Source organism: Somniosus microcephalus, chromosome 13, assembly GCF_052327205.1.
Source record: "Somniosus microcephalus isolate GS21.2 chromosome 13, FLI_Smic_1.0, whole genome shotgun sequence".
Classification (NCBI taxonomy): Eukaryota; Metazoa; Chordata; class Chondrichthyes; order Squaliformes; family Somniosidae; genus Somniosus; species Somniosus microcephalus.
Window position 1 is genome coordinate 6,490,388 of NC_140999.1, and position 26,274 is coordinate 6,516,661.

Consider the following 26,274-nt stretch of genomic DNA (forward strand, 5'->3'; position numbering starts at 1 on the left):
CACTCCCAATCTCTCTCTCTCTCTCACACTCCCAATCTCTCTCTCTCTCACACTCCCAATCTCTCTCTCTCTCTCTCACACTCCCAATCTCTCTCTCTCTCTCACACTCCCAATCTCTCTCTCTCACACTCCCAATCTCTCTCTCTCACACTCCCAATCTCTCTCTCTCTCACACTCCCAATCTCTCTCTCTCTCACACTCCCAATCTCTCTCTCTCACACATTCCCAGTCTCTCTCTCTCTCACTCCCAATCTCTCTCTCACACTCCCAGTCTCTCTCTCTCTCACTCCCAATCTCTCTCTCACTCCCAATCTCTCTCTCTCTCACTCCCAATCTCTCTCTCTCACACTCCCAATCTCTCTCTCTCTCACACTCCCAATCTCTCTCTCTCACACTCCCAATCTCTCTCTCTCTCACACACCCAATCTCTCTCTCTCACACGCCCAGTCTCTCTCTCTCTCTCTCTCACACTCCCAATCTCTCTCTCTCTCTCACACTCCCAATCTCTCTCTCTCACACTCCCAATCTCTCTCTCTCTCACACTCCCAATCTCTCTCTCTCACACATTCCCAGTCTCTCTCTCTCTCACTCCCAATCTCTCTCTCTCACACTCCCAGTCTCTCTCTCTCTCACTCCCAATCTCTCTCTCACTCCCAATCTCTCTCTCTCTCACTCCCAATCTCTCTCTCTCACACTCCCAATCTCTCTCTCTCTCACACTCCCAATCTCTCTCTCTCACACTCCCAATCTCTCTCTCTCTCACACACCCAATCTCTCTCTCTCACACGCCCAGTCTCTCTCTCTCTCTCTCTCACACTCCCAATCTCTCTCTCTCTCTCACACTCCCAATCTCTCTCTCACTCCCAATCTCTCTCTCTCTCACTCCCAATCTCTCTCTCACTCCCAATCGCTCTCTCTCTCACTCCCAATCTCTCTCACACTCCCAATCTCTCTCTCTCTCACACTCCCAATCTCTCTCTCCTTCCCTCTCTCTCTCTCTCTCCTTCCCTCTCTCTCTCTGTCTCTCTCTCCTTCCTCTCTTTCTCCTTCCCTCTCTCTCCTTCCGTCTCTCTCTCCTTCCATCTCTCTCTCTCCTTCCATCTCTCTCTCTCTCCTTCCCCCCCTCTCTCTCTCTCTCCTTCCCCCCCTCTCTCTCTCTCTCTCCTTCCCTCTCTCTCTCTCCTTCCCTCTCTCTCCTTCCCTCTCTCTCTCTCTCCTTCCCTCTCTCTCATTCCCTCTCTCTCTCTCTCCTTCCCTCTCTCTCTTCCCCCCAGTCGCTCCCTCTCTCTCTTCCAACAACAACATGCCCTCGAGAAAGCCTCGGCACCGCCGGGCTCCCCCAGCTAGTCTATATATATAAAGCGGCTCTTCTGTCTGTCTGTCTGTCTGTCCGTCCGCCTGGTCTCGATGCGTTTGGAAGTTACAGAGCGTACCGACGCGCGCGTCGCCTCAAAAGAAAGCTTGCGATTCCGGACCGGTTATAGGCCTATTTACGTTTCGGCCGGACAAAAATCCCGCCCGCGGTATCCCAAAAACGTTCAGTGTTCCGCTCTCATTAGCGACCGTCTGACGTCGAGGTCTTCCTACAGTTGAGTGTCGAGTGACTCGACCATTGACCAATCCTACGCTTCGGTGACCTGACCGGTCGACCAATCGGTGCGTGTGTGGGCGGGCCTTATTCTTCTGAACCGAGGTGAGTGGCCGCCATCTTGATTTTTCACGATTTTTCCCCCCACACTTTCTGTGTGTTAGGGAACTAAGGTAAATATTTGAATTATGTGTTAGGGAATTAATTAACAATTTATTTCAGTTTTATATTGTGTTTAGCAACCCCCCCCCCCTCCTCCTCACCCTCGTGCAGGGGGGACTCGGTGCTGGTCTCCAGGCCCGCTGCAGGCAGGCCTGAAGCTCCAAAAATTTCTCTATCTCTCTTCCCTCTCTCTCTCTCTCCTTCTCCTCTTTCCTCTCTCTCCTTCTCCTCTTCCCTCTCTCTCCTTCTCCTCTTCCCTCTCTGTCTCTCTCTACTTCCCCCTCTCAGGTTTGATGGTGTCGGGGCCCGAAGTGAGCCGCTCTAACGGCCACCAGCCCGCGGGGTTTCCCTGCCTACTCCTTGCTCTAACGGCCGCCAGCCCGCGGGGTTTCCCTGCCTACTCCCCGCGGGCCGCCTCGCCCGCGCATGCGCCGCCCGCCTGCGAGAGCCCGCTCTGGCTTTTTTTTTAAAACGGCAACCACGCATGCGCACGGGCCGTTGCGCAGCCGCCTTGACGCCGGCACGCATGCGCACGGCCCCCGTGACGCCTGCACACAGCCTCGGGAGATCGCGGGGGGTGCGAGCCTCGGGAAATCGCGGGGGGCGGGGGAAGAGAGCCTCGGGAAATCGCGGGGGGTGAGAGCCTCGGGAAATCGCGGGGGGGAGAGCCTCGGGAAATCGCGGGGGGGTGCGAGCCTCGGGAAATCGCGGGGGGCGGGGGGGGAGAGAGCCTCGGGAAATCGCGGGGGGGGAGAGCCTCGGGAAATCGCGGGGGGGAGAGCCTCGGGAAATCGCGGGGGGGGGGAGAGCCTCGGGAAATCGCGGGGGCGGGGGCGGGGGGGGAGAGCCTCGGGAAATCGCGGGGGGGGGGGAGAGCCTCGGGAAATAGCGGAGGGGGGGGAGAGCCTCGGGAAATCGCGGGGGGCGGGGGGGAAGAGAGCCTCGGGAAATCGCGGGGGGGGGGGGAGAGCCTCGGGAAATCGCGGGGGGCGGGGGGGAAAGAGAGCCTCGGGAAACCGCGGGGGGGAGAGCCTAGGGAAATCGCGGGGGGGAGAGCCTCGGGAAATCGCGGGGGGCGGGGGGGAGAGAGCCTCGGGAAATCGCGGGGGGGGGAGAGCCTCGGGAAATCGCGGGTGGGAGAGCCTCGGGAAATCGCGGGGGGGGGAGAGCCTCGGGAAATCGCGGGAGGGGAGAGCCTCGGGAAATCGCGGGGGCGGGGGGGAGAGAGCCTCGGGAAATCGCGGGGGGGAGAGCCTCGGGAAATCGCGGGGGGGGAGAGTCTCGGGAAATCGCGGGTGGGAGAGCCTCGGGAAATCGCGGGTGGGAGAGCCTCGGGAAATCGCGGGGGGGGGAGAGCCTCGGGAAATCGCGGGGGGGGAGAGCCTCGGGAAATCGCGGGGGGAGAGCCTCGGAAATCGCGGGGGGGGGAGAGCCTCGGGAAATCGCGGGGGGGGAGAGCCTCGGGAAATCGCGGGGGGGGGGGAGAGCCTCGGGAAATCGCGGGGGGGGGAGAGCCTCGGGAAATCGCGGGGGGCGGGGGGGAGAGAGCCTCGGGAAATCGCGGGCGGGAGAACCTCGGGAAATCGCGGGGGGAGAGCCTCGTGAAATCGCGGGGGCGGGGGGGAGAGAGCCGCGGGGGTGAGAGCCTCGGGAAATCGCGGGGGTAGAGCCTCGGGAAATCGCGGGGGGAGAGCCTCGGGAAATCGCGGGGGGGGAGAGCCTCGGGAAATCGCGGGGGGGGAGCGCCTCGGGAAATCGCGGGGGGGGAGAGCCTCGGAAATCGCGGGGGGGAGAGCCTCGGGAAATCGCGGGGGGGAGAGCCTCGGTAAATCGCGGGGGGGGGAGAGCCTCGGGAAATCGCGGGGGGGGAGAGCCTCGGGAAATCGCGGGGGGAGAGCCTCGGGAAATCGCAGGGGGCGGGGGGGAGAGAGCCTCGGGAAATCGCGGGGGGGAGAGAGAGAGAGAGAGAGAGGGTGGGGGAGGAGAGAGAGAGAGAGGGTGGGGGAGAAGAGAGAGAGAGGGTGGGGGAGAAGAGAGAGGGGGTAGGGGAGAAGAGAGAGAGCGGGTGGTGGAGAAGAGAGAGAGGGTGGGGGAGAAGAGAGGGAGAGGGTGGGGGAGGAGAGAGAGAGGGTGGGGGAGGAGAGAGAGAGGGTGGGGGAGGAGAGGGGGTGGGGAGGAGAGAGAGGGTGGGGGAGGAGAGAGAGAGGGTGGGGGAGGAGAGAGAGGGAGGGTGGGGAGGAGAGAGGGAGGGTGGGGGAGGGAGAGAGAGGGAGGGTGGGGGAGGGGAGGAGAGAGGGAGGGTGGGGGAAGGGAGGAGGGAGGGTGGGGGAGGAGAGGAGAGAGGGTGGGGAGGAGAGAGAGAGAGAGGGTGGGGGAGGAGAGAGAGAGGGGGAGGAGGAGAGAGAGAGGGTGGGGAGGAGAGAGAGAGAGGGTGGGGAGGAGAGAGAGAGGGTGGGGAGGAGAGAGAGAGGGAGAGGGGAGGGGAGAGAGTGGGGGAGGGGAGAGAGGGTGGGGGGAGGGGAGAGAGGGTGGGGGGAGGGGAGAGAGGGTGGGGGAGCGAGAGGGTGGGGAGCGAGGGAGGGTGGGGGGAGGGAGAGAGGGGTGGGGGGAGCGAGAGGGTGGGGAGCGAGGGAGGGTGGGGGGAGGGGAGAGGGTGGGGGGAGGGGAGAGGGTGGGGGAGCGAGAGGGTGGGGAGCGAGGGAGGGTGGGGGAGGGGAGCGAGAGGGGAGGGCAGGGAGGGGGGGAGGGAGGGAGAGCGTGAGGAGAGGGAGGGAGAGTAAAGCAGGTAGAGACGGGGGAGGAGAGAGGGTGAGGGAGGGAAAGAGTGAAGGGGTGGGACAGGGAGGGAAAGAGTGAAGGGTGAGAGAGCTTACCTTCTTCCTTCGCAGGGGTCCATCGGGCCACCTTCCCCCCCCCCCCGTCGCGCTCTCTCTCTTTCCCCCCCGTCGCGCTCTCTCTCTTTCCCCCCCGTCGCGCTCTCCCTCTTCCCCCCCGTCGCGCGCTCTCTCTTCCCCCCGTCGCGCGCTCTCTCTTCCCCCCGTCGCGCTCTCTCTCTTCCCCCGTCGCGCTCTCTCTCTTCCCCCCGTCGCGCTCTCTCTCTTCCCCCCGTCGCGCTCTCTCTCTTCCCCCCGTCGCGCTCTCTCTCTTCCCCCCGTCGCGCTCTCTCTCTTCCCCCCGTCGCGCTCTCTCTCTTCACCCGTCGCGCTCTCTCTCTTCCCCCCGTCGCGCTCTCTGTCTTCCCCCCGTCGCGCTCTCCTTCCCCCCCGTCGCGCTCTCTCTCTTCCCCCCCGTCGCGCTCTCTCTCTTCCCCCCCGTCGCGCTCTCTCTCTTCCCCCCCGTCGCGCTCTCTCCCCCCCCTCGCTCTCTCTCTTCCCCCCCGTCGCTCTCTCTCTTCCCCCCCCGTCGCTCTCTCTCTTCCCCCCCCCGTCGCTCTCTCTCTTCCCCCCCCGTCGCTCTCACTCTTCCCCCCCGTCGCTCTCTTCCCCCCCAGTCGCTCTCTCTCTTCCCCCCCAGTCGCTCTCTCTCTCCCCCCAGTCGCTCTCTCTCTTCCCCCAGTCGCTCTCTCGCTTCCCCCCCGTCGTTCTCTCGCTTCCCCCCCAGTCGTTCTCTCTCTTCTCCCCCAGTCGCTCCCTCTCTCTCTTCCAACAACATGCCCTCAAAAAAGCCTCTGCACCGCCCCCCCCCACTCGCTCTCTCTCTCTCTCTCTTCCCCCCCCACTCGCTCTCTCTCTTCCAACAACAACATGCCCTCGAAAAAGTCTCTCCTCTCTCTCCCCGTCTCTCTCTCTCCCCCATCTCTCTCTCTCTCCCCCAGTCTCCCTCTCTCTCTCTCTCTCAGTCGCTCTGTCTCTCCCCCCTCAGTCTCTCTCTCTCTCCCCCCTCAGTCTCTCTCTCTATCTCCCCAGTCTCTCCCTCTCTCTCTCTCCACATCTCTCTCTCTCTCACCCCTCAGTCGCTCTCTCTCTCCCCCTCAGTCGCTCTCTCTCTCTATCTCCCCATTCTCTCTCTCTCTCCCCAGTCTCTCTCTCTCACACTCCCAATCTCTCTCTCTCACACTCCCAGTCTCTCTCTCACACTCCCAATCTCTGTCTCTCACACTCCCAATCTCTCTCTCTCTCACTCCCAATCTCTCTCTCTCTCTCTATCTCCACCCCCAGTCTCTCTCTCTCACACTCCCAATCTCTCTCTCTCTCACACTCCCAGTCTCTCTCTCACACTCCCAATCTCTCTCTCACACACTCCCAATCTCTCTCTCACACTCCCAATCTCTCTCTCACACTCCCAGTCTCTCTCTCACACTCCCAGTCTCTCTCTCTCACACTCCCAATCTCTCTCTCTCTCACTCCCAATCTCTCTCTCTCTCACATTCCCAATCTCTCTCTCTCTCACTCCCAATCTCTCTCTCTCTCACATTCCCAATCTCTCTCTCTCTCACTCCCAGTCTCTCTCTCTCACACTCCCAATCTCTCTCTCTCACACATTCCCAATCTCTCTCTCTCACTCCCAGTCTCTCTCTCTCACACTCCCAATCTCTCTCTCTCAGACTCCCAATCTCTCTCTCTCTCACTCCCAATCTCTCTCTCTCTCACACTCCCAATCTCTATCTCTCACACTCCCAATCTCTCTCTGTCTCTCACACTCCCAATCTCTCTCTCTCTCACACTCCCAATCTCTCTCTCTCACTCCCAATCTCTCTCTCTCTCACACTCCCAATCTCTCTCTCTCTCACACTCCCAATCTCTCTCTCTCTCACTCCCAATCTCTCTCTCTCTCTCACACTCCCAATCTCTCTCTCACTCCCAATCTCTCTCTCACTCCCAATCTCTCTCTCTCTCACACTCCCAATCTCTCTCTCACACACTCCCAATCTCTCTCTCTCACACACTCCAAATCTCTCTCTCACACACACTCCCAATCTCTCTCTCTCACACACTCCCAATCTCTCTCTCTCTCACACTCCCAATCTCTCTCTCTCACACACTCCCAATCTCTCTCTCTCACACTCCCAATCTCTCTCACACTCCCAGTCTCTCTCTCTCACACACTCCCAATCTCTCTCTCTCTCACACACCCAATCTCTCTCTCACACTCCCAATCTCTCTCACACTCCCAATCTCTCTCTCTCACACACTCCCAATCTCTCTCTCTCTCACACACTCCCAATCTCTCTCTCTCTCTCACACTCCCAATCTCTCTCTCTCACACACTCCCAATCTCTCTCTCTCACAATTCACAATTCAAATCGCTTTATTGGCATGATAAGTTACATCTTATGTTGCCAAAGCATCAAAATACATTTATGGTTTAGCACATAAACGCAGTTCTATTCATACAGTGTATAAACAGGTATATCCCTGAGTGTATAAATATACATTCGCATTGTTTATATATATTCTTTTCTTAGTTTACTGGTTGTCCCTCTGTTCATGGCAAGCTGTAACATAGTGTGCCGCCAGTGTTATACAGCTTCTCTCCCAGTAGGAATGGGAGTTTTTGGTTGTCATTCAGATTTCTGAAATCAGGGCATATTTGTGTGAATTTTTGGTAGAAATTCTCCCTGATGCCCAGATATTTTCCACAGGCTGTGAGGAAGTGCATCTCTGTCTCCACCACTCCCTGACTGCAGTGAGAGCATATCCTGTCCTCTCTTGGCAGTCTGGTCTGCCTGTGTCTGCCTTTTTCGATCGCTAGGCTATGTTCGCTAAGTCTGTACCTTGTCAAGGTTCTTCTCAGTTTGTTATCCTTTACCATGGTCAGGTAATCAGCTATGTTGTATTGTCTGTTTAGGGCCAAGTAGCAATTGAGTTTGCTTTGGGTTTTTGTTGTTTCTGCCCAATATGTCAGATATTTTTCCTTTTGCTTAGCGACGATTGTGTTGGGTCGAATTCTTTGTGTTACCCTGTCACTGTCCTGGGGCTGGTTATTGTTAGTATTGTTAGTAGTTACTTCACTGAGTCCCAGGACTAGTTGACTGAGGGTATTCTTCTTTATGGTCAGCTCTTGGCATTTCAGGGCGTCGTAGTGATAGCATTGGGGATTGCTCATTTGTAGGTGATTCCAAAATTTGGTGGCTCTTTTTTGGATAGTGATTATTAATGGATATTGGCCTAGTTCCGCCCTGCATGCATTGTTTACTGTTTTCCTTTGAGTCCGGAGGATACTTTTACAGAATTCTGCATGTAGGATCTCAATTGGGTGTTTGTCCCATTTTGCAAATTCTTGTTGAGTTAGCGGTCCCCATACCTCACTGCCATAGAGTGCAATTGGTTCAATTACTGATTTGAAAATTTTGAGCCAAATGCTAATTGGGATTTCTATTTGGATTGATTTTTTGATGGCATAGAAAGCCCTTCTTGCTTTCTCTTTCAGTTCATTCACAGCCAGTTTGAAGTTTCCCGTAGAACTGATTTTTAGGCCCAAGTATGTGTAGTTAGTGGTTTGTTCAATTTTGGTTGTTCCTACTGTGAAATTTATTTTGGGTCCCTGATGTTTGGATCTTTGCTGGAACACAAGGACTTTGGTTTTTTGGGGATTTATTGTCAGGGCCCAAGTCTGGCAGTACGACTCCAGCAGGTCCAGGTTTTGCTGTAGCCCCTCTTTAGTAGGTGACAGCAGAACCAGGTCGTCTGCATAGAGGAGGAATTTAACCTTGGATTCATATAGGGTGAGGCCGGGTGCTGTAGATTGTTCAAGTAGTTTTGCCAATCCATTTATGTAAATATTAAAGAGTGTCGGTGAGATTGGCGAGCCCTGCGTCACCCCCCGCCCCTGTGGGAAGTATTTTGTTTGTTTGTCTCCAATTTTAACTGCACATTTGTTGTTTGTATACATTGATTTAATTACATCATATGTTTTCCCTCCTACCCCACTTTCGATAAGTTTCAGGAATAAACCGTCATGCCAGATGGAGTCGAAAGCCTTCTGGAAACCTACAAAGCATGCGTAGATTTTGCTTTTGTAATGGTGAACGTGTTTGTCAATTAGGGTCTGTAGGGTGAAGATATGATCGGATGTTCTATAGTTTGGCAGGAATCCAATTTGGCTTTTACTCAAGACATTGTGCTCCTCAAGGAAGTTTATAAGTCTTTTGTTTATGATGCTACAGAATACCTTCCCCAGGTTACTGTTTACACAGATGCCTCGATAGTTGTTTGGGTCGATTTTGTCCCCACTTTTGTATATGGGCGTTATGAGTCCTTTGTTCCGGATATCAGGGAAATAACCGACACTCAGAACCAAGTTGAAGAGTTTTAGGATAGCCAGTTTCATTTTGTTGTCTGTGTGTTTAATCATCTCGTTTAGTATGCCGTCTGTCCCGCAGGCTTTTCCTGGTCGCAGGTCCTTGAGTTTTTCAAGAAGTTCTTTTTCTGTTACTATGGCGTCCAGCGGGTTTTGGTTATCTTTTATGGCCATTTCTAGCTTTTCCAGTTTTTTGCATATTTGGTGTTGCTCTGGTCTTAGTGTGTTTTTCTGGTATAATTTTTCAAAGTGGTTTACCCATGTGTCCCCATTTTGAATGGCCAAATCGTCGTGTTGTTTTTTGTGTAGTGTTTTCAAGTTTTCCCAGAAACAATTGGAATCAATGGATTCCTCCATGGAGCTGAGTGTATTCTTAATATATTGCTCTTTTTTGGTTCTGAGTGTATTTCTGTATTGTGTTAGTGTCTGACAATAAGTAAGGTGTAGTTCCTCGTTTTCTGGATGTCTGTGTTTTTGGTTTGATACTTTTCTAAGTTTTTTCCTCATGTTATGGCAATCTCGGTCAAACCATTTTTCATAGTTTTTTGTTTTGGGTTTGTTCTTGCGAGCTTTCAAGTTTGCATTTGTTGCCAAATTATCAAAAATATTGTTTAGTTTAATAACTGCCCGGTTTACGCCTTCTTTATTGTGAGTGTATATGTTATCCAGAAAGGTGTCTAAGAGAGCTTGAGTTGATGCATTGCTAATTGTTTTCTGGTATTTTTCCGTGTCGTTTTTGGCCCATCTGTACGATTTTTTGGTGTTGTACAGTTTACTGGGTTGTGTTTCTATGTTGTTTGTTTCTGTCTTTTTGAGGAACATAGTAATTTGACTGTGATCTGACAGTGTTGTTTGTGGTTTGACTGTGAATGCTCTGAAAGAGGATGGGTCTAAGTCTGTAATCATATAGTCTACTGTGCTGCAGCCAAGAGGTGAGCAATAGGTCGATCTTCCTAGGAGGTCTCCTATGAACCTACCATTGACAATGTACAGACCCAGGTTTCGACAGAGCTGTAGTAGCTGTTTTCCGTTGGTATTTGATTGCTTGTCGCAGTTATGCCTGTATGGAAGGGAAGGGATGTCAAAGTGGTTATTCCCGAAAACGTAATTGTTTCCCTGATTATTGGTGAAGTCTGGTTCTTCGCCCGTTCTTGAATTGAGGTCCCCACAGATCAACACGTTCCCCTGGGCCTGGTATTGGATAATTTCCCCCTCCATGTTGGAGAAGGTGTCCTCTTTAAAGTACGGGGAATCGATTGGAGGGATATAAAGTGCGCAAATGTAAACATCTTGGGTGTTTGAGATAATCTCCCTCTCAAGTTTGAGCCACATATGGTTTTCGCCCTTTTTTATAAATTTGATGTAATTCTTAAGTTCTGTTTTAAACCAGATCAGTATGCCTCCGGAGTCTCTGCCTTGGGTTACACTTGGTAATTTATTGGAGGGGACCACCAGCTCAGTGTACCCTTGGGGACAGCCAGTGTGTCCTTTTCCTTTATACCAAGTTTCCTGTAAAATGATAATATCTAGGTCTTTAGTTTCATCTATGAACTCTGGGGTCCTACTTTTCACTTCTCGCAGTGAAGAGCGTAGACCTTGGATATTCCAGGTCGAAATATATAAGGATTTCATGTTAAGTTTGATCTTTTACTATGATAGGTTAAAGAGTGGTACGTGTTTGTCGTGTCTAAGTGTGGGAAAAAAAAGTTCACATCAGTTGTCTACAAAAGTTAATACAATTTGGTTACAGTTCTTTCTATTAATTAGTCCTTGATCCATAAGGCGGAAGTAGATGCTGCTGCACATCTGCTTATTGTCTCTTAATGGATTGTTTCTGTCTGAGGTATTGCGTACGTCCTGTGCATCTCTCCCTCTGTCTGGCTGGGAGCAGTCCTATTCCCCTGTGGGACAGGAGTGGTGCAGGGCTGATATTGTTGTTTTGCATGGGGATCCTCTCTGGTCTCGGTTGGTGTGTTGGTGGTCCTTGTAGTGTTCCTGATATGTACCCCGCTGATCTCTGGTGGTCGGGGGGGGGGTCCTCTTGGAGTCTGGGTATGGACCCGGTTAAAAGCGACGTCCTTCAGGGCTTTAGCAAAGATCGATATTCTTTGCCTTTGGATGTGGACGTGGTCGTAAAGACATTCCTCATCGAGCGTGGGGTGTTGGGCCAGGCGTACGTTGTGGTTTGATTCGCAGTCTCTTGCTATGCTGGCATTTATCTCATGAATTGTGTTGTTGTTGAAGTCTGTTCTCGGCAATATTGTGGAAACAGTGATTCTAGTGTTTGGAAATGTACTGCTTGCTTTCCTAATCATTGCTCTGAGCGATGTTGCTACTTCTTTCTGTTGGGTCTTTAGGTCATTTGTGCCCGTGTGTATTATTATGTGTTGGGGGGAGCCTAATCTGGCTTTGGTCAGCCATCCCATGGCTCTGTTTGTTGTTGGGCACCAGATCTTTTCTACTTTACTTCTAGGGAATAGCTTTTTCTCCCATAGAAATTTCCCATTTGAGTCTATGAGTATTACGACGTCAGCCTTGTTTGTGTTTACTGTCTGGTGGCTTTCGCTTGGACTCATAGTGTGTGTGCTGGGCTGGGGTGTCTGGTGTGTGCGTACCTCTTGTGAGCGGCCCGCTTGTGGTTCCCCGGTGGTGGGGGAAGATTGCGAATCAGTATGCTGGTCGGTCTGTGTGGCACCCCTTGTATTGTGTGTCTGTTGCTTTTGTTCCGTGTGGGAGTGCAGCCGTTCCGTCCGGCTCTGTCTTGTCTTATCTCTAGCCTCTGGTTGCTGGTCTAATGGTGTTATCTCTCCTCTATGGCTCTCTTCTTTTTCCTGCAGCTCTTTCACCTGATTCCTAAGTAGATTCACCTGGTTCTCAAGTAGCTTCAGCTCTCTCTTGTGTCTCTCCCTCTCCTGATTTTGATCGTCATTCATTTTGAGGAAGTCCTCTCTAAGTTTAACCATCTCTATCTCTAATTGATTAAATTTATCTTTTGGTTGTATCTGGCTGTGTGATCCCGGGGTATGTGTCTGGTCGGCCCTGGAAGGCTCACTCACTTCCTGGCTAGGCTGGTCGGCCCTGGAGGGCTCACTCACTTCCTGGCTATGCTGCTCTTCTCTTGGTGAGCTGGGAATGGTAGGGGGACTATGTGTGGCTTCCTCCCTGGTAGTTATGCTGGGGTTTGTCAGTTGTATCGTGTGGCTGTGGTTCCCCGGGGTTAGTGTCTGGTTTGAACTGTGTGGCTCGTTCACCTCCTGACCAGGCAGATTTTCTCCTGGTAAGTTGTCAATGTTGGGGGGAGTGCGGGCCACTCTGGGGCTGTTCCTTCCCCCCTTAGTTAATTTTTTCAGTGTCCTGAAGGCCGTTGCAAATTTGTCGAGGTTGCCTTGCACTAATATTGTTCCGGTATTGTACGCGTTGACCGTCGTAGTTGAACTGTCTCCTGGTGTGTTAATTTTCATTATGGACCCATTTGCGGTATTTTCTAGCTTAACATTGGTATAGTGTGATTTTATTGCTGTGATCCAAGCCACTGGCTGATCTGAGTAGAAAATGAGGTTACTTTTTGTCCCATTGTTGTAACAGTCAGCAAAAAGTGTTTCTGGTTTTTCTCTCATCTGCTCATGCTTGATAGCTTTTATAGCTTTTTTTGCGGTGTTGGGGGGAATCTGGAAGCGGGGCTGTTGTGGATCTTCTGATTCGCTCATTTTTGGTAAAGTATTGTTGATCTTAGAATAAGCTTTTCTGGGGCCCCGGGTTTGGTGTTTCCCTCTCCCTGTTCGCGAACTTTCCCGGTCCCCCTCTCCGACCCCGTGGTCCCTGGGCCTCGGCTTCTGGGTTCACCCTTCTCAGGTCTGGGTCTGTGAGCCGCTGTTTCCCGGTGCCTTCGGGCTGTTCCCCTCCCCCTCAGAGGTCTCTGTGCCTCTGTCTCGGCCTGGCTCCTCGGGCCTTTCCCTGGCTTCAGTCTCCCTCCCTGAGCCCTGTACTCACAGTCTTGGTTTGCTTCTGGAAGCCTTCTGGTTGCTCCCCTTCTCCTCAGAGGTCTCTGGGCCTGGCTCCTCGGGCCTTTTCCGGGCTTTCTAGCCCAGCCGCCGCTCGGGCTGTGCCTCGTTCGCCGTTCGGGTGCTGGACTGTGGTCGTCGCTCGGGTGCTGGACTGCGGCCGTCGCTCGGGTGCTGGACTGCGGTCGTCGCTCGGGTGCTGGACTGCGGCCGCCGATCGGGCCGTGTCTCGTTCGCCGCTCGGGCTCCCCGAGTCACCTCGTTCCGGCTGCCGCTGCGTCTCTGTGCGGCCTCCCCGATTCGCCTCGTTTCCCGAAGCGGCCTCCCCGAGTCTCCTCGCTCCGGCTGCCGCTGCGTCTCCGTGCGGCCTTCGCGCCTCGGTTCCCGATGCGGCCGAGTCACCTCGCTTCTGCTGCTGCTGTGGCCCCGTGCGGCCGCTGTTCTTTGGTTTGTATATTTTTTTTTCCCTTATTTCTTTTTTTTTCTTTGGCTTTTTTTTTCTAATTTCCTCTGGTTTTTTTTTCCTTTGGTGGTCTCTTTGGTGGTCTTTTCCTTCCTTACTTAATCTAGACTAAACTAAACTTAAACTTAACTAAACAAACTAAACTAACTTAACTAGAACTAAATTTAACTTCAAAACCTTTTTAAACTTGAAATGAACCTTTTTTTCCCCCACTTTAAACACTAAAAACACTAAAAATTCAGCAGCCCATCTTCAGCGTGTGTATTCACTCTGTCTCTCTCTCCCTCCCCCCCTCTCTCTCTCCCTCCCCCCCTCTCTCTCTCCCTCCCCCCCTCTCTCTCTCCCTCCCCCCCTCTCTCTCTCCCTCCCCCCCTCTCTCTCTCCCTCCCCCCCTCTCTCTCTCCCTCCCCCCCTCTCTCTCTCCCTCCCCCCCTCTCTCTCTCCCTCCCCCCCTCTCTCTCTCCCTCCCCCCCTCTCTCTCTCCCTCCCCCCCTCTCTCTCTCCCTCCCCCCCTCTCTCTCTCCCTCCCCCCCTCTCTCTCTCCCTCCCCCCTCTCTCTCTCCCTCCCCCCTCTCTCTCTCCCTCCCCCCTCTCTCTCTCCCTCCCCCCTCTCTCTCTCCCTCCCCCCCTCTCTCTCTCCCTCCCCCCCTCTCTCTCTCCCTCCCCCCCTCTCTCTCTCCCTCCCCCCCTCTCTCTCTCCCCCCCCCTCTCTCTCTCTCCCCCCCCTCTCTCTCTCTCCCCCCCCCTCTCTCTCTCTCCCTCCCCCCCTCTCTCTCTCTCCCTCCCCCCCTCTCTCTCTCTCCCTCCCCCCCTCTCTCTCTCTCCCTCCCCCCCTCTCTCTCTCTCCCTCCCCCCTCTCTCTCTCTCCCTCCCCCCCTCTCTCTCTCTCCCTCCCCCCCTCTCTCTCTCCCTCCCCCCCTCTCTCTCTCCCTCCCCCCTCTCTCTCTCCCTCCCCCCTCTCTCTCTCTCTCTCCCCCCCTCTCTCTCTCTCTCCCCCCTCTCTCTCTCCCTCCCCCCCTCTCTCTCTCTCCCTCCCCCCCTCTCTCTCTCCCTCCCCCCCTCTCTCTCTCCCTCCCCCCTCTCTCTCTCCCTCCCCCCCTCTCTCTCTCCCTCCCCCCCTCTCTCTCTCTCCCTCCCCCCCTCTCTCTCTCTCCCTCCCCCCCTCTCTCTCCCTTTCTGAGGACATGAGGTTCTATATAGATGCAAGTTCTTTTTTCATACCCAGGAGTAATTGTTTTTCTTGCTGTTTGCCATAGGAAGTTGTGAAGCTGCTTTACCGAACCTATCGGAAGGAGGGCTTCTTCAGCCTCTGGCGGGGTAACTCTGCCACCATGGTCCGAGTTATACCGTACGCTGCACTTCAGTTCAGCTCTCACGAACAGTACAAGCAGATGCTGGGAACCTACTTCGAGACTTCTGGAAGGTCAGTACACAGGCGCTGGACCATGACTGAGGTGTCCTCATTAGGGACTCTCTCCTGCGATCTTGCAGCACAGGAGACCGTTCGGCCCATCCCGTCCAGGCTAGCTCACCGGTTGGGCCATTCCCTTGCCCTTTCCCAAAACTCTTTCTGAATTCAAATAGCTACAGACTGTATAAACTGTTTGTACCTGGATAAAAGGATATCAATTTGTGGCCCTGTCTGGGGTTGATAGTGGGCGGTATTGGGATCATATGCACAGGTCATATCTTTGCTCAGAGGTGTCTTCTGGCTAATGAATCAATTGCGCCAAAGATATTGGTCCCAGCATTGCCACCATATCCCTGCTGTGCTCGACTTGCAGCAATATGATATTTAAATGGCAACTTTCCCTCCTGACTTCAATCCAGGATCCCACTGCCAATTTTAAATTGGATCTGTCCCCAGCAAAAGTGGATAGAGAGACAAGAGATTTAAAAGCTGCAGGAGTCTGAAGTCGGGAGGGAGAGTCGCTGTTTAAACGTCTTAGTAGGAAAAGAGCAATTGTTGGCTGGAAATACGCTGGTTGAAATGAGGGAGAACGGAGAGAAAAAAGGCTTTTCCAGATGCCAGCCAGCGCCAAAGCGTTGGAATGTACAAGATGAGGGTTGGCCAAATATTTTTTTACCCGAGTTGTACACTCGCATCCATCTAACTATACATTAAAAGTCTGGCATAGGGATCAACACTTCCTGCCCACAAGCCTTACCTCCCGTTGTCACGGTTTTTGGCCACGCTTTGGTGCCTGCCTTTATTTACCATTATAAATTGTTGTCAACATTTCCTGTTCAATTTTGTCACTGTGTAGTTGCAGGCTTTGGCCACATGGTGGCTGTGTGGAGCAATCTGATTCTCCCACAGGAACAGGAGGAGGCCATTCAGCCCCTCGAGCCTGTTCCGCCATTCAGTGAGATCATGGCTGATCTGCGACCTAACTCCATATACCCAGCTTTGGCCCATATCCCTTAATACTTTTGGTTATCAAAAATCTATCAATCTCAGATTTAAAATTAACAATTGATCCAGCATCAATTGTCGTTTGCGGAAGAGAGTTCCAAACTTCTACCACCCTTTGTGTGTAGAAGTGTTTCCTAATTTCACTCCTGAAATATTTAGACTATGCCCCCTAGTCCTAGACTTCCCAACCATCGGAAATAGTTTCTCTCTCTACCCTGTCTGTTCCCCTTAATATCTCCCCTACCAAAGTCTTTCTCCCAACTCTGTCGCCATCTTTGTATAATTTTTTTTTAAAAAAACCTTGTATTCATCAGCTGACCACCTGCAATGCTGTAAACCATTGACTGGTCTACAGTAATTCTAGATAGGATACTAAGGTACGTTACGTTGTCGTAAGGGGGGTCACGGGAGTTTCAATCAGATGGAGACCTGTGACTATATGCTATCTTTTTTTATTCGTTTGAGATGTGGGCGTCGCTGGCAAAGCCAGCATTTATTGCCCATCCCTAATTGCCCTTGAGAAGGCGGTGGTGAGCCGCCGCCTTGAACCGCTGCAGTCAGTGTGGTGAAGGTGCTCCCATGGTGCTGTTAGGGAGGGAGTTCCAGGATTTTGACCCAGCGACGATGAAGGATCAGCAATATACTTCTAAGTCAGGATGGTGTGTGACTTGAAAGGGAACTTGGAGGTGGTGGTGTTCCCATGCACCTGCTGCCCTTGTTCTTCTAGGTGGAGGAGGTCACGGGATTGGGAGATGCTGCCGAAGAAGCCTTGGCGAGTTGCTGCAGTGCATCTTGTAGATGGTGCACACTGCAGCCACGGTGTGCTGGTGGTGGAGGGAGTGAATGTTTAAGGTGGTGGATGGGGTGACAATCAAGTGGGCTGCTTTGTCCTTGATGGTGTCGAGCTTCTTGAGTGTTGTTGGAGCTGCACTCACCCAGGCAAGTGGAGAGTATTCCATCACACTCCTTACTTGTGCCTTGTAGATGGTGGAAAGGCTTTGGGGAGTCAGGAGGTGAGACACTCACCGCAGAATACCCAGCCTCGGACCTGCTCTTGTTGCCACAGTATTTATGTGGCTGGTCCAGTTAAGTTTCTGGTCAATGGTCATCGCCCCCAATCCCCTTTATTCTATTTCCCCACTGCTGCTCCGATCAAAGCTCTCGCCGCAGCCCGAAGACCATTTAATTCCGTCCGGTAAAAGGGAGGGAAACCTGGATCCACGCTTTCAGCTCCCATTGGAGACCGCGAGCAAGTCGCGAGATTCACGGAATTGTGGGTGTGAGGTAGCCCGAGATAGCGTCGCTGATGGTGGGGACACTGCACAGCTGCGAGCACCTTCAGTTTAAGTGACTAAACTGAAATTTGGCAGAATTTTTTGTCCAGTTGCTCTTGGAACAAGTTGGGTCGAATCCGTATGTGGTTGCGTCACAGCGTTGAATAAAGTGGCCGTTCAGCCCATTTGGTGACGTCCTTCCACATTACCAACCCTGCCGTCTTCCCGGTGCAGTTTCTGCCATTCCCCTAGAAGATGCAGACAACAGCTCAGCTCACCGTCTCATCCAAAGGACGGCGCCTCCAACAATGCCGCACCCCCCTTCAGCACAGCGCTGGAGTGTCGGCCTTCGATAACGCGTTCAAGCGCAAGGGTGGGGTTTGAACCCCCATTCTTATGGCCCAGGGGCAAGAGTGCTACCAACTGAGCCAAGATAGTCTCTGCAAAAGAGGACGACCAGGTGGCAGTTTTTGCATCCCTGGCTCTGCTTTCTGAAGTAATGATTATTGTCTGTTGTTGAGAAAGAGGGGAGCTTTGCTCTTTGCTTATACATTTGTTTAAAACACTTGAGTACTGATGATCATCAGGAGCAACTGGCTGGACGGAGTTAGCGACTGTGATGGTGTGAGGGAACTGGGGAGCAGCCAGTGTTTTAAAGCTAAGAGCAAAGTTCCCCCACTTTCCCAGAAGCAGACAATAATCACATTTTGGAAAACAAAGCCTGGAATGCAAAAAGGCCACCGAGTTCTCCCCTTTGCACTCTTGCCCCTGTGCCAGGAGGTTGCAGGGCCAGTGATGGTGCGCTGCAGGGAGGAGCCAGCGGGTCCGAGTGCGAGGGAGCTGAAGGGAGCAGGAGTGGGTCTGACCGTGCGATTCAACATGCCAGCATAAGATTCCTTTCTCTGCTGTTTTAATGCAGTTGTCCGCTCGCTTAAATGGGTTAATTGCGTTCGAGAGAATGTTAAGCGAGCGGTACCAGAGCAAACTTGTACCCCTCTGAACCAAAATATCACATACACAGAGTAATGGAACAGGCTGGCTGCCACTGGGCAGGAGTAGGGGGGGAGGTGGAGAGGGTACGTACATTGTAACTGGGCCACAGCTGCACGATGTGATATGAAAGGTCTGTACAGAATGTTGGCTCCCAGGCTGGTTCTAAGCCCAGTTCTAAAGGGTAAATGTAAAACTAGGAGGCGCCTATAAATACAGATTCCTTCAATTACTGACGTCTCCTCTGTTAAGAGCTGAATTATCCTTCAGGTTTTGTTCCTGAGTCACTGACCTCTGAAATGTCACACCAGCTGGTCCAGATGTCCAGAGTAGGATGTGAGCTTAGCTGTAGAATGTCCCAGAGCAGATTAACTCGGCCTGTTGGGAGTCCACGACAGAGTACTTGATTTGTGGAAGGAATGCGATTGTTGGGTGAAATATCCTTCTCCAAGCCCCTGCTTTTAGTGTCCAGCATCCCTCAACGGTTGGGACAGATCATTCTGCAGCATTTCCATTTTACGTTTGTGTCTTGTTCTCTTTGCCAGGCCTCTGCCACCCTTCCCACGGCTGCTGGCGGGCGCAATGGCCGGTATTACCGCCACCACGATGACCTACCCGCTAGACCTGGTGCGGGCACGAATGGCCGTAACCCCAAAGGAAATGTGAGTATTGACAGCAGCACCGCCAGCAGTGAATGAATGAAGCCACCCTCCGTAAACTGCAGCTCCTGCAAAACTCTGCTGCCCCGTGTCCTAACTCGCACCGAGTTCCGCTCGCTCGCACCCCTGTGCTCGCTGACTTACACTGGCTCCCGGTCCAGCAACGCCTCGGTTTTACAATTCTCATCCTCGTTCACAAACCCCTCCATGGCCCTCGCCCCTCCCTGTCTCTGTAATCTCCTCCAGCCCCTACAACCCTCCGAGATCTCTGCGCTCCTCCAATTCTGGCCACTTGTGCATCCCCGATTTTAATTGCTCCACCATTGGTGGCCGTGCCTTCAGCTGCCTGGGCCCTAAGCTCTGGAATTCCCTCCCTAAACCTCTCCGCCTCTCTCTCCTCCTTGAAGATGCTCCTTAAAATCGACCTCTTTGACCAAGCCTTTGGTCATCTGTGATAATACATGGCTCGGTGTCAAATTTTTGTCCGATAACGCTCCTGTGAAGTACCTTCGGATGTTTTAGAAGTTAAAGGCGATATATAAATGCAAGTTGTTGTATCCAAGACCCGCTCGCTCATTGCCTCACCCTCGCTGACCTATACTGGCTGCCAGTCCCCCAATGCTGCAAATTTTAAAATCCTTGTGCTTTGTGTTTTAAATCCATCCATGGCTTAGCCCCTTCCTATCTCTCGTTAGTGGGTAACACTCTGGCCTCTTAGTCATAAGGTTGTTGGTTCGAGCCCCAATCTAGAGACTTGAGCACCTAATCTAGGCCGATGCTCCCAGTGCCAGTGCTGAGGGAGTGCTGCACTGTCGGAGGTGCCGTCTTTCGGGTGAGACGCAAAAGATCCCACGGCCACTATTTCGAAGAATAGCAGGGGTATTCTCCCCGGTGTCCTTTTTTCTTCTCTCCTTTTTCTTCTCTCCTTTTTCCGCGCCCCCTCGTTCTCGCGCCCCCCTCAGGAGTGCCATTCTTTCAATGAAATATGAAACTAAGTCCTAGCTGTTCAGGTGGGTGTAAAAGATCCCATGGCACTACTCGAGGAAGAGCAGAGTTTTCTGGTGTCCTTCCTCAACCAACATCACAAAAAAAACGACGAAGGGCTCATTCATCTTGTTGACATTTGCCTCATAACATTTTTTAAATTAATTCTCGGGATGTGGCCGTCACTGGCAAGACCAGCATGGATTGCCCATCCCTCGTTGCCCTGAACTGAGTGGCTGGCTAGGCCACTCCATAGAGCAGGTTAAGAGTCAACCACTTTGGAGTAGGTCTGGAATCACGTATTAGCCCAGACCGGGTAAGGGCGGCAGGTTTCCTTCCCTAAAGGGCATGAGTGAACCAGTTGGATTTTTAAGACAATCCGACAGTTTCATGGCAATATTCACGCTAATTGTATTTTGGGTGCTCGGCCCCTTTTAAGGGGCTGTGCCGTTCATTCAGACTTCCACGCCTGTGCAGTTTTTCCACTTGAGAAACCGGCAAGCGGCCTGCGCAGGAGCTTCAGACAGCTGTGCGGCCGAACAGCCAAACGGGACCATCGCTTCATGGTCATTATTACTGACTTTTTTTATCCATTCACGGGATGTGGGCATCGCTGGCAAAGCCAGCATTTATTGCCCATCCCTAGTTGCCCCTTGAGAAGGTGGTGGTGAGCCGCCGCCTTGAAGCGCTGCAGTCCGTGTGGTGAAGGTACTCCCACAATGCTGTTAGGGAGGGAGTTCCAGGAGTTTGACCCAGCGACGATGAAGGAATGGCCGAGATTATTCCAAGTCAGGATGGTGTGTGGAACTTGGAGGTGGTGGTGTTCCCATGCATCTCCTGCCCTTGTCCTTCTAGGTGTTGGAGGTCGTGGGTTTGGGAGGTGCTGCCGAAGAAGCCTTGGCGAGTTGCTGCAGTGCATTTTGTAGATGGTACACACTGCAGCCACGGTGCGCCGGTGGTGGAGAGGGTGGATCTTTAAGGCGATGCATGGACTACTATTCAAGCTTTGTCCTGGATGGTGTCGAGCTTCTCGAGTGCTGTTGACTCTTGTTTTTATTCCCAGATCATTTATGAGCTAAATTTAAATTCTTAAACTGCCATGGTTAGATTTGATCTTGCGTTCTCTGGCTTACTTGTCCAGTAACATAACCACTACACCCAGCAAAAGTAATTAATTGTGTGCAAGATACATTTTGATGATGTGACAATACGGTACATAAATGGAAATATTATTTATTCAGTAAATCCAATGGGCCATAGAATCATAGAATCTTACAGCACAGAAGGAGGCCGTTCGGCCCATCGTGCCTGTCTCGGCTCCCTGGTAGAGCTATCCAATTAGTCCCACTCCCTCCCCACCCCCCCCCCCCCCCCCGCTCTTTCCCCATAGCCCTGTAAAATTTTTCCCTTAAAGTATTTATCCAATTCTCTTTTGAAAGTTACTATTGAATCTGCTTCCACTGCCCTTTCAGGCAGCGCGTTCCAGATCACAACTCGCTGCATAAAAAACATTTTCCTCATGTCGCCTCTGGTTCTTTTGCCAGTCACCTTAAATCTGTGTCCTCTGGTTACCGACCTTTCTGCCACTGGATTCTGTTTCTCCTTATTTACTCTATCAAGATATTTTGTGCAGTGGGTTTTCCCGGCGGTGAAGGTGTTTTGCGTTTCTTGTGTCGGCAGGTACAGTAATATTTTGCACGTCTTCATCCGGATGTCACGAGATGAAGGACTCAAGAACTTGTACAGCGGATTTATTCCCACCATCCTCGGTGTAATTCCGTACGCTGGCCTCAGCTTCTTCACTTACGAGACGTGCAAGAAATTACACTCAGGTACGGCAGCATTTCGTGGGACGGTGGGCCTCGGAGAGGGTGCGCAGAGCTCGGTGCTCTGATCGAGCGGGCCGTGGAGCCAGGCTTGCGAGACTCCCTGCCCCCCACCAACTAATGGAACTTTATCCAGTTTACAACATCATTACGGCTGAGGGAGGCCATTCGGCCCATCTTAGTTCATCCATCCAGAGAGGTCCTGATCAATGCTCAGCAGGTCAGGCAGCATCTGTGGAGAGAGAAACAGAGTTAACGTTTCAGGTCGATGACCATTTTTCAGTTCTGACGAAGGGTCATCGACCTGAAACGTTAACTCTGTTTCTCTCTCCACAGATGCTGCCTGACCTGCTGAGTATTTCCAGCATTTTCTGTTTTTATTTCAGATTTCCAGCATCCGCAGTATTTTGCTTTTGTACAGGTCCTGATCAATGTTCCCTTTAACTTTTTTTTGGGTGCATGGCCCATTCAAAATGCTGCACGAGAGCTCCAGGGCCCCACATGCCCGCACAGCTTAAAGGGAACATTGGTCCTAATCCCCCCCCCCCCCCATGCAGCATCTAATTATTAGATTTTTACTCTCATTACTCCATCTGCAAGTCCATTCCATCCATTTTTCGCTCTTGTGAAGATTTCCCTGTTATCAGTCCTAACGTTACCTTCTACAGGAAACTCTTTTTTATCCGGGACCGGCGTGGTGCAGGTTTATCAAAAAGTCCGGATTACAGAGAGGTATAGTTAAAAGGTACGAGAGCTCCGTACACAGCAACAAATCCAGGCTTCCCTGTTGCTTAGCAACAGGTGCAGGAACCCCGGCAACAGACCAAGCGTCCCTGTTGTTTAGCAACAGGTGCAGGAACCCCGGTTACACAGCCACAGATCCAGGAGCGGCCACTAATATGAAGTAAAACTTACCTGAACCTACTCCTGAATTTTGCCGGTTAACAGAGATTTCCGGTTATTTAGGTGCTGGTAAATCGAGAGTTTCCTGTACTATAATAAAAACAGAAAATGCTGGAAATACTCAGCAGGTCAGGCAGCATCTGTGGAGAGAGAAACAGAGTTAACGTTTCAGATCGATAACCGTTTGTCAGAACTGGCAAAAGTTGGAGATGTAACGGGTTTTAAGCAAATGCGGAGGCACAGTGAAAGGGACGAGGGGGGAGAAGGGAAAAAGGGAAGGTCTGTGATCGGGTGGATGGCAGGATTTACTAGTTTGAATCTATCTCTGCTTGTTCTACTCTCAGTTGAATTAAAACTGAAATCCCAGGTTATCTGTTCCGTACCTATAACTATTTTATGTACCTCTATACGACCGTCTCCCTTCTTTCCCAGTTGAGGAGCCCAAGTTTCTCCCGTCTTTTTCTGGCTTACAGTTTTGAGTTTTCAGGCTGCTGTTGAATCCTACTTATTCTGGGGGAAAGAAGGGCGGGTTTCGTTTTCACCGAAGCCCAGGTGAAACATAGAAAATTAGGAGCAGGAGTCGGCCATTTGGCCCTTCGAGCCTGCTCCGCCATTCAATGTGATCATGGCTGATCCTCTATCCCAATACCATATTCCCGCTCTCTCCCCATACCCCTTGATGCCTTTTGTGTCTCGAAATCTATCTCTCCTTCTTAAATATATTCAGTGACTTGGCCTCCACAGCCTTCTGTGGTAGAGAATTCCACAGGTTCACCACCCTCTGAGTGAAGAAATTTCTCCTCATCTCAGTCCTAAATGTCCTACCCCGTATCCTGAGACTGTGACCCCCTCGTTCTAGACCTCCCAGCCAGGGGAAACATCCTCCCTGCATCCAGTCTGTCTAGCCCTGTCAGAGTTTTATACGTTTCAATGAGATCGCCTCTCATTCTTCTAAACTCTAGTGAATACAGGCTTAGTCGACCTAATCTCTCCTCATACGACAGTCCTGCCATCCCAGGAATCAGTCTGGTGAACCTTCGCTGCACTCCATCTATGGCAAGTATATCCTTTCTTAGGTAAGGAGACCAAAACTGCACACAGTACTCCAGGTGTGGTCTCACCAAGGCCCTGTATAACTGTAGTAAGACATCCTTGCTCCTGTACTCAAATTCTCTTGCAATGAAGGCCAACATACCATTTGCCTTCCTAACTGCTTGCTGCACCTGCATGTTTGCTTTCAGTGACTGGTGTACAAGGACACCCAGGTCCCTTTGTACATCAACATTTCCCAATCTATCACCATTTAAATAATACTCTGCCTTTCTGTTTTTCTTACCGAAGTGGATAACTTCACATTTATCCACGTTATACTGCATCTGCCATGTATTTGCCCACTCACTCAACTTGCTGAAGGGCCAAGTGCAGCAATACTGAAAAGAACTCGAGCAAAGATGAGATGGAATCATAGAATAACTAGTACAGCACAGAAGGAGGCCATTCGACCCATCGAGTCTGCGCCAGCTCTTTCGAAGACAGTCAGTCCCACTTCCCCGCTCTCTCCCCATATCCCTGCAGTTTTTTTCTCCTTCCAAATATTTACCCAATTCCCCTTTGAAGGCAACTATTGAATCTGTTTCCACCACCCTATCAGGCAGCGCATTCCAAATCCTCACCACTCGCTGCGTAAAAAAAGGTTTTCCTCCCATCGCCTCTGGTTCTTTTGCCAATCTTCAATCTGTGTCCTCTGGTTATCCACCCTCCTGCCATTGGAAACAGTTTCTCCCTATCTACTCTATCAAAACCCCTCATAATTATGAACACCTCTCTTAAATTGCCCCATAACCTTATCTGCTCTAAGAACATAAGAAATAGGAGCAGGAGTCGGCCATTCGGCCCCTCGAGCCTGCTCCGCCATTCAATGAGATCATGGCTGATCTTCTGCCTCAACTCCATTCACCGGCCCTATCGCCATATCCCTTGATGCCCTCACTAGTCAGAAATCTATCGACTTCTGTTTTGAATATACCCAATGACTGAGTCTCCACCACCCTCTGGGGTAGAGAATTCCAAAGATTCACCACCCTCTGTGAAGAAATTTCTTCTCATCTCAGTCCTGAATGGCCTACCCTTTATCTTGAGTCTGCGGCCCCTGGTTCGAGACTCCCCAGCCAAGGGAAACATCCTCCCAGCATCCATCCTATCAAGCCCTGTAATAATTTTGTATGCTCTAAGGAGAACAGTCTCCACGTGACTGAAGTCCCACATGGATGAATTAAGATGGGCTGAATGGCCTTTCTCATCCATAAGTATCTTGTGGGACTAATCATTGGGAAAGGACACGACTTTGCTGGGACTGTTGGTTATAATGTTAACCCCCCCCGTGTGTGTGTGACTTGTTTTCAGAGTACACCGAGAGACCCCAGCCGTATGCCCACGAGCGGCTACTTTTCGGGGCGTGTGCCGGACTGATCGGCCAGTCGGCCTCCTACCCGCTGGACGTGGTGCGGCGACGGATGCAGACGGCGGGGGTGCAGAGCCGCAAGTGCGAGGGCATCCTGGAGACGATGAGACGCATCGTGAGGGAGGGGGGTCTGATCGGGGGCCTGTACAAGGGCCTCAGCATGAACTGGGTGAAGGGCCCCATCGCCGTGGGGACCAGCTTCACCACCTTTGACCTCATGCAGATTCTGCTCCACAAAATTCAGAGGCACGACACCTTGCAAAGGTAGTAACTTCACAGACGGGGATCCTGGAACCTGAGGACTGGATGAAAGAAGTAATTGTTACACTAATATGTGTCCAGAACGGGAATTGAGGATTGCTGGACTGGTATTTGCAAACTGGAGTAACAGTGTGTGATACAATGGAAGTTAATAGTGCCGTAATAGCAATTGAAACTCTGGCATCCCATCCCCCCAGCACTGTTAAAATAACCTGATTTAATATTGATCTTTGTTGAGGCCTCTAAGTTGCCTGCTTTTCAAGATAAAGTTGTAATGGGTTAAAATCGCACTGGAATACTGGCTGCGCCCTGCGCGGCTTCCTTGCGGCAGTGCATGTGAGCAGCTCTCCCGTTGGTCTGGTCAGTAAAGGGAGCGTGCGACCGAGTCACGCACACTGGAACGCCCCAGGTTCAGTTCCGACAATTGGCCTAAGCGTTCGGGAACGTTTGGGAGGGTGGAAGCAGACAGGATTCCCGCTCCTGATCACTGTCCAGCATGGCCACTGTGCGGACACGTCAAGCGAAGAGCAAGGGCAGACTCGGGTGGGCCGTGATTTCCCCCGCACCCCTTCCCCCCCCCTCGGTAAAGATAACCCGCTGTGTTACCTCGCCCTCGAAGATCATTCACTTGAGGAGAGCCGCCTCGTGTAGCTGTATCCCAGGTGGAGCCGCTTCCTTCGGGAAAGGAGGAAGAGGTGTCGATTAGAAGGGATTAAAAAAAAAAATGCTTGTGGGCCCCTTCATGTTCCGTGATCTGTCGGGACGGAACAGTGCTGGTTTGGAAATCTGCATAAGTGCACGTTGTCGAGTTTTAAAGTAACTTATTTTAGTTTTTAAAGATATTCTCACACCTCTCTGCCAAACTGGACAATGCGACACTTTCTCAGTCCCGATAGTTGTAAGATTTTGTGAGTGCCGTACGAGGCGTTAACCCGTCTCTGTTTGGATCGATCGATTCCGAACAAGCGGCCGTTCCCCTCTCATCCCTTTTGCAAAGGGCTCCCACTTTTTTGGGGGACAAGAGAACTTGGACATCCCAGAGGTTTA

General features: G+C 52.0%; 1 protein-coding gene across 4 annotated transcripts in view; it reads left to right on the forward strand.

Annotated features, from left to right (window-relative positions):
- The window catches only part of slc25a42 (solute carrier family 25 member 42), a 79,275-nt gene extending 53,823 nt beyond the window's left edge, over positions 1 to 25,452 (forward strand). For all 4 annotated transcript variants that reach the window (XM_086004421.1, XM_086004422.1, XM_086004420.1 and 1 more), the window contains 4 exons: positions 14,710 to 14,876; positions 18,679 to 18,795; positions 21,457 to 21,608; positions 24,909 to 25,452. In XM_086004421.1, coding sequence (XP_085860547.1) covers positions 14,710 to 14,876; positions 18,679 to 18,795; positions 21,457 to 21,608; positions 24,909 to 25,234 — 762 coding nt within the window. In that variant the 3' untranslated portion in view covers positions 25,235 to 25,452. The remainder of the gene's footprint in view (positions 1 to 14,709; positions 14,877 to 18,678; positions 18,796 to 21,456; positions 21,609 to 24,908) is intronic.
- Positions 25,453 to 26,274: the final 822 nt, after the last annotated feature.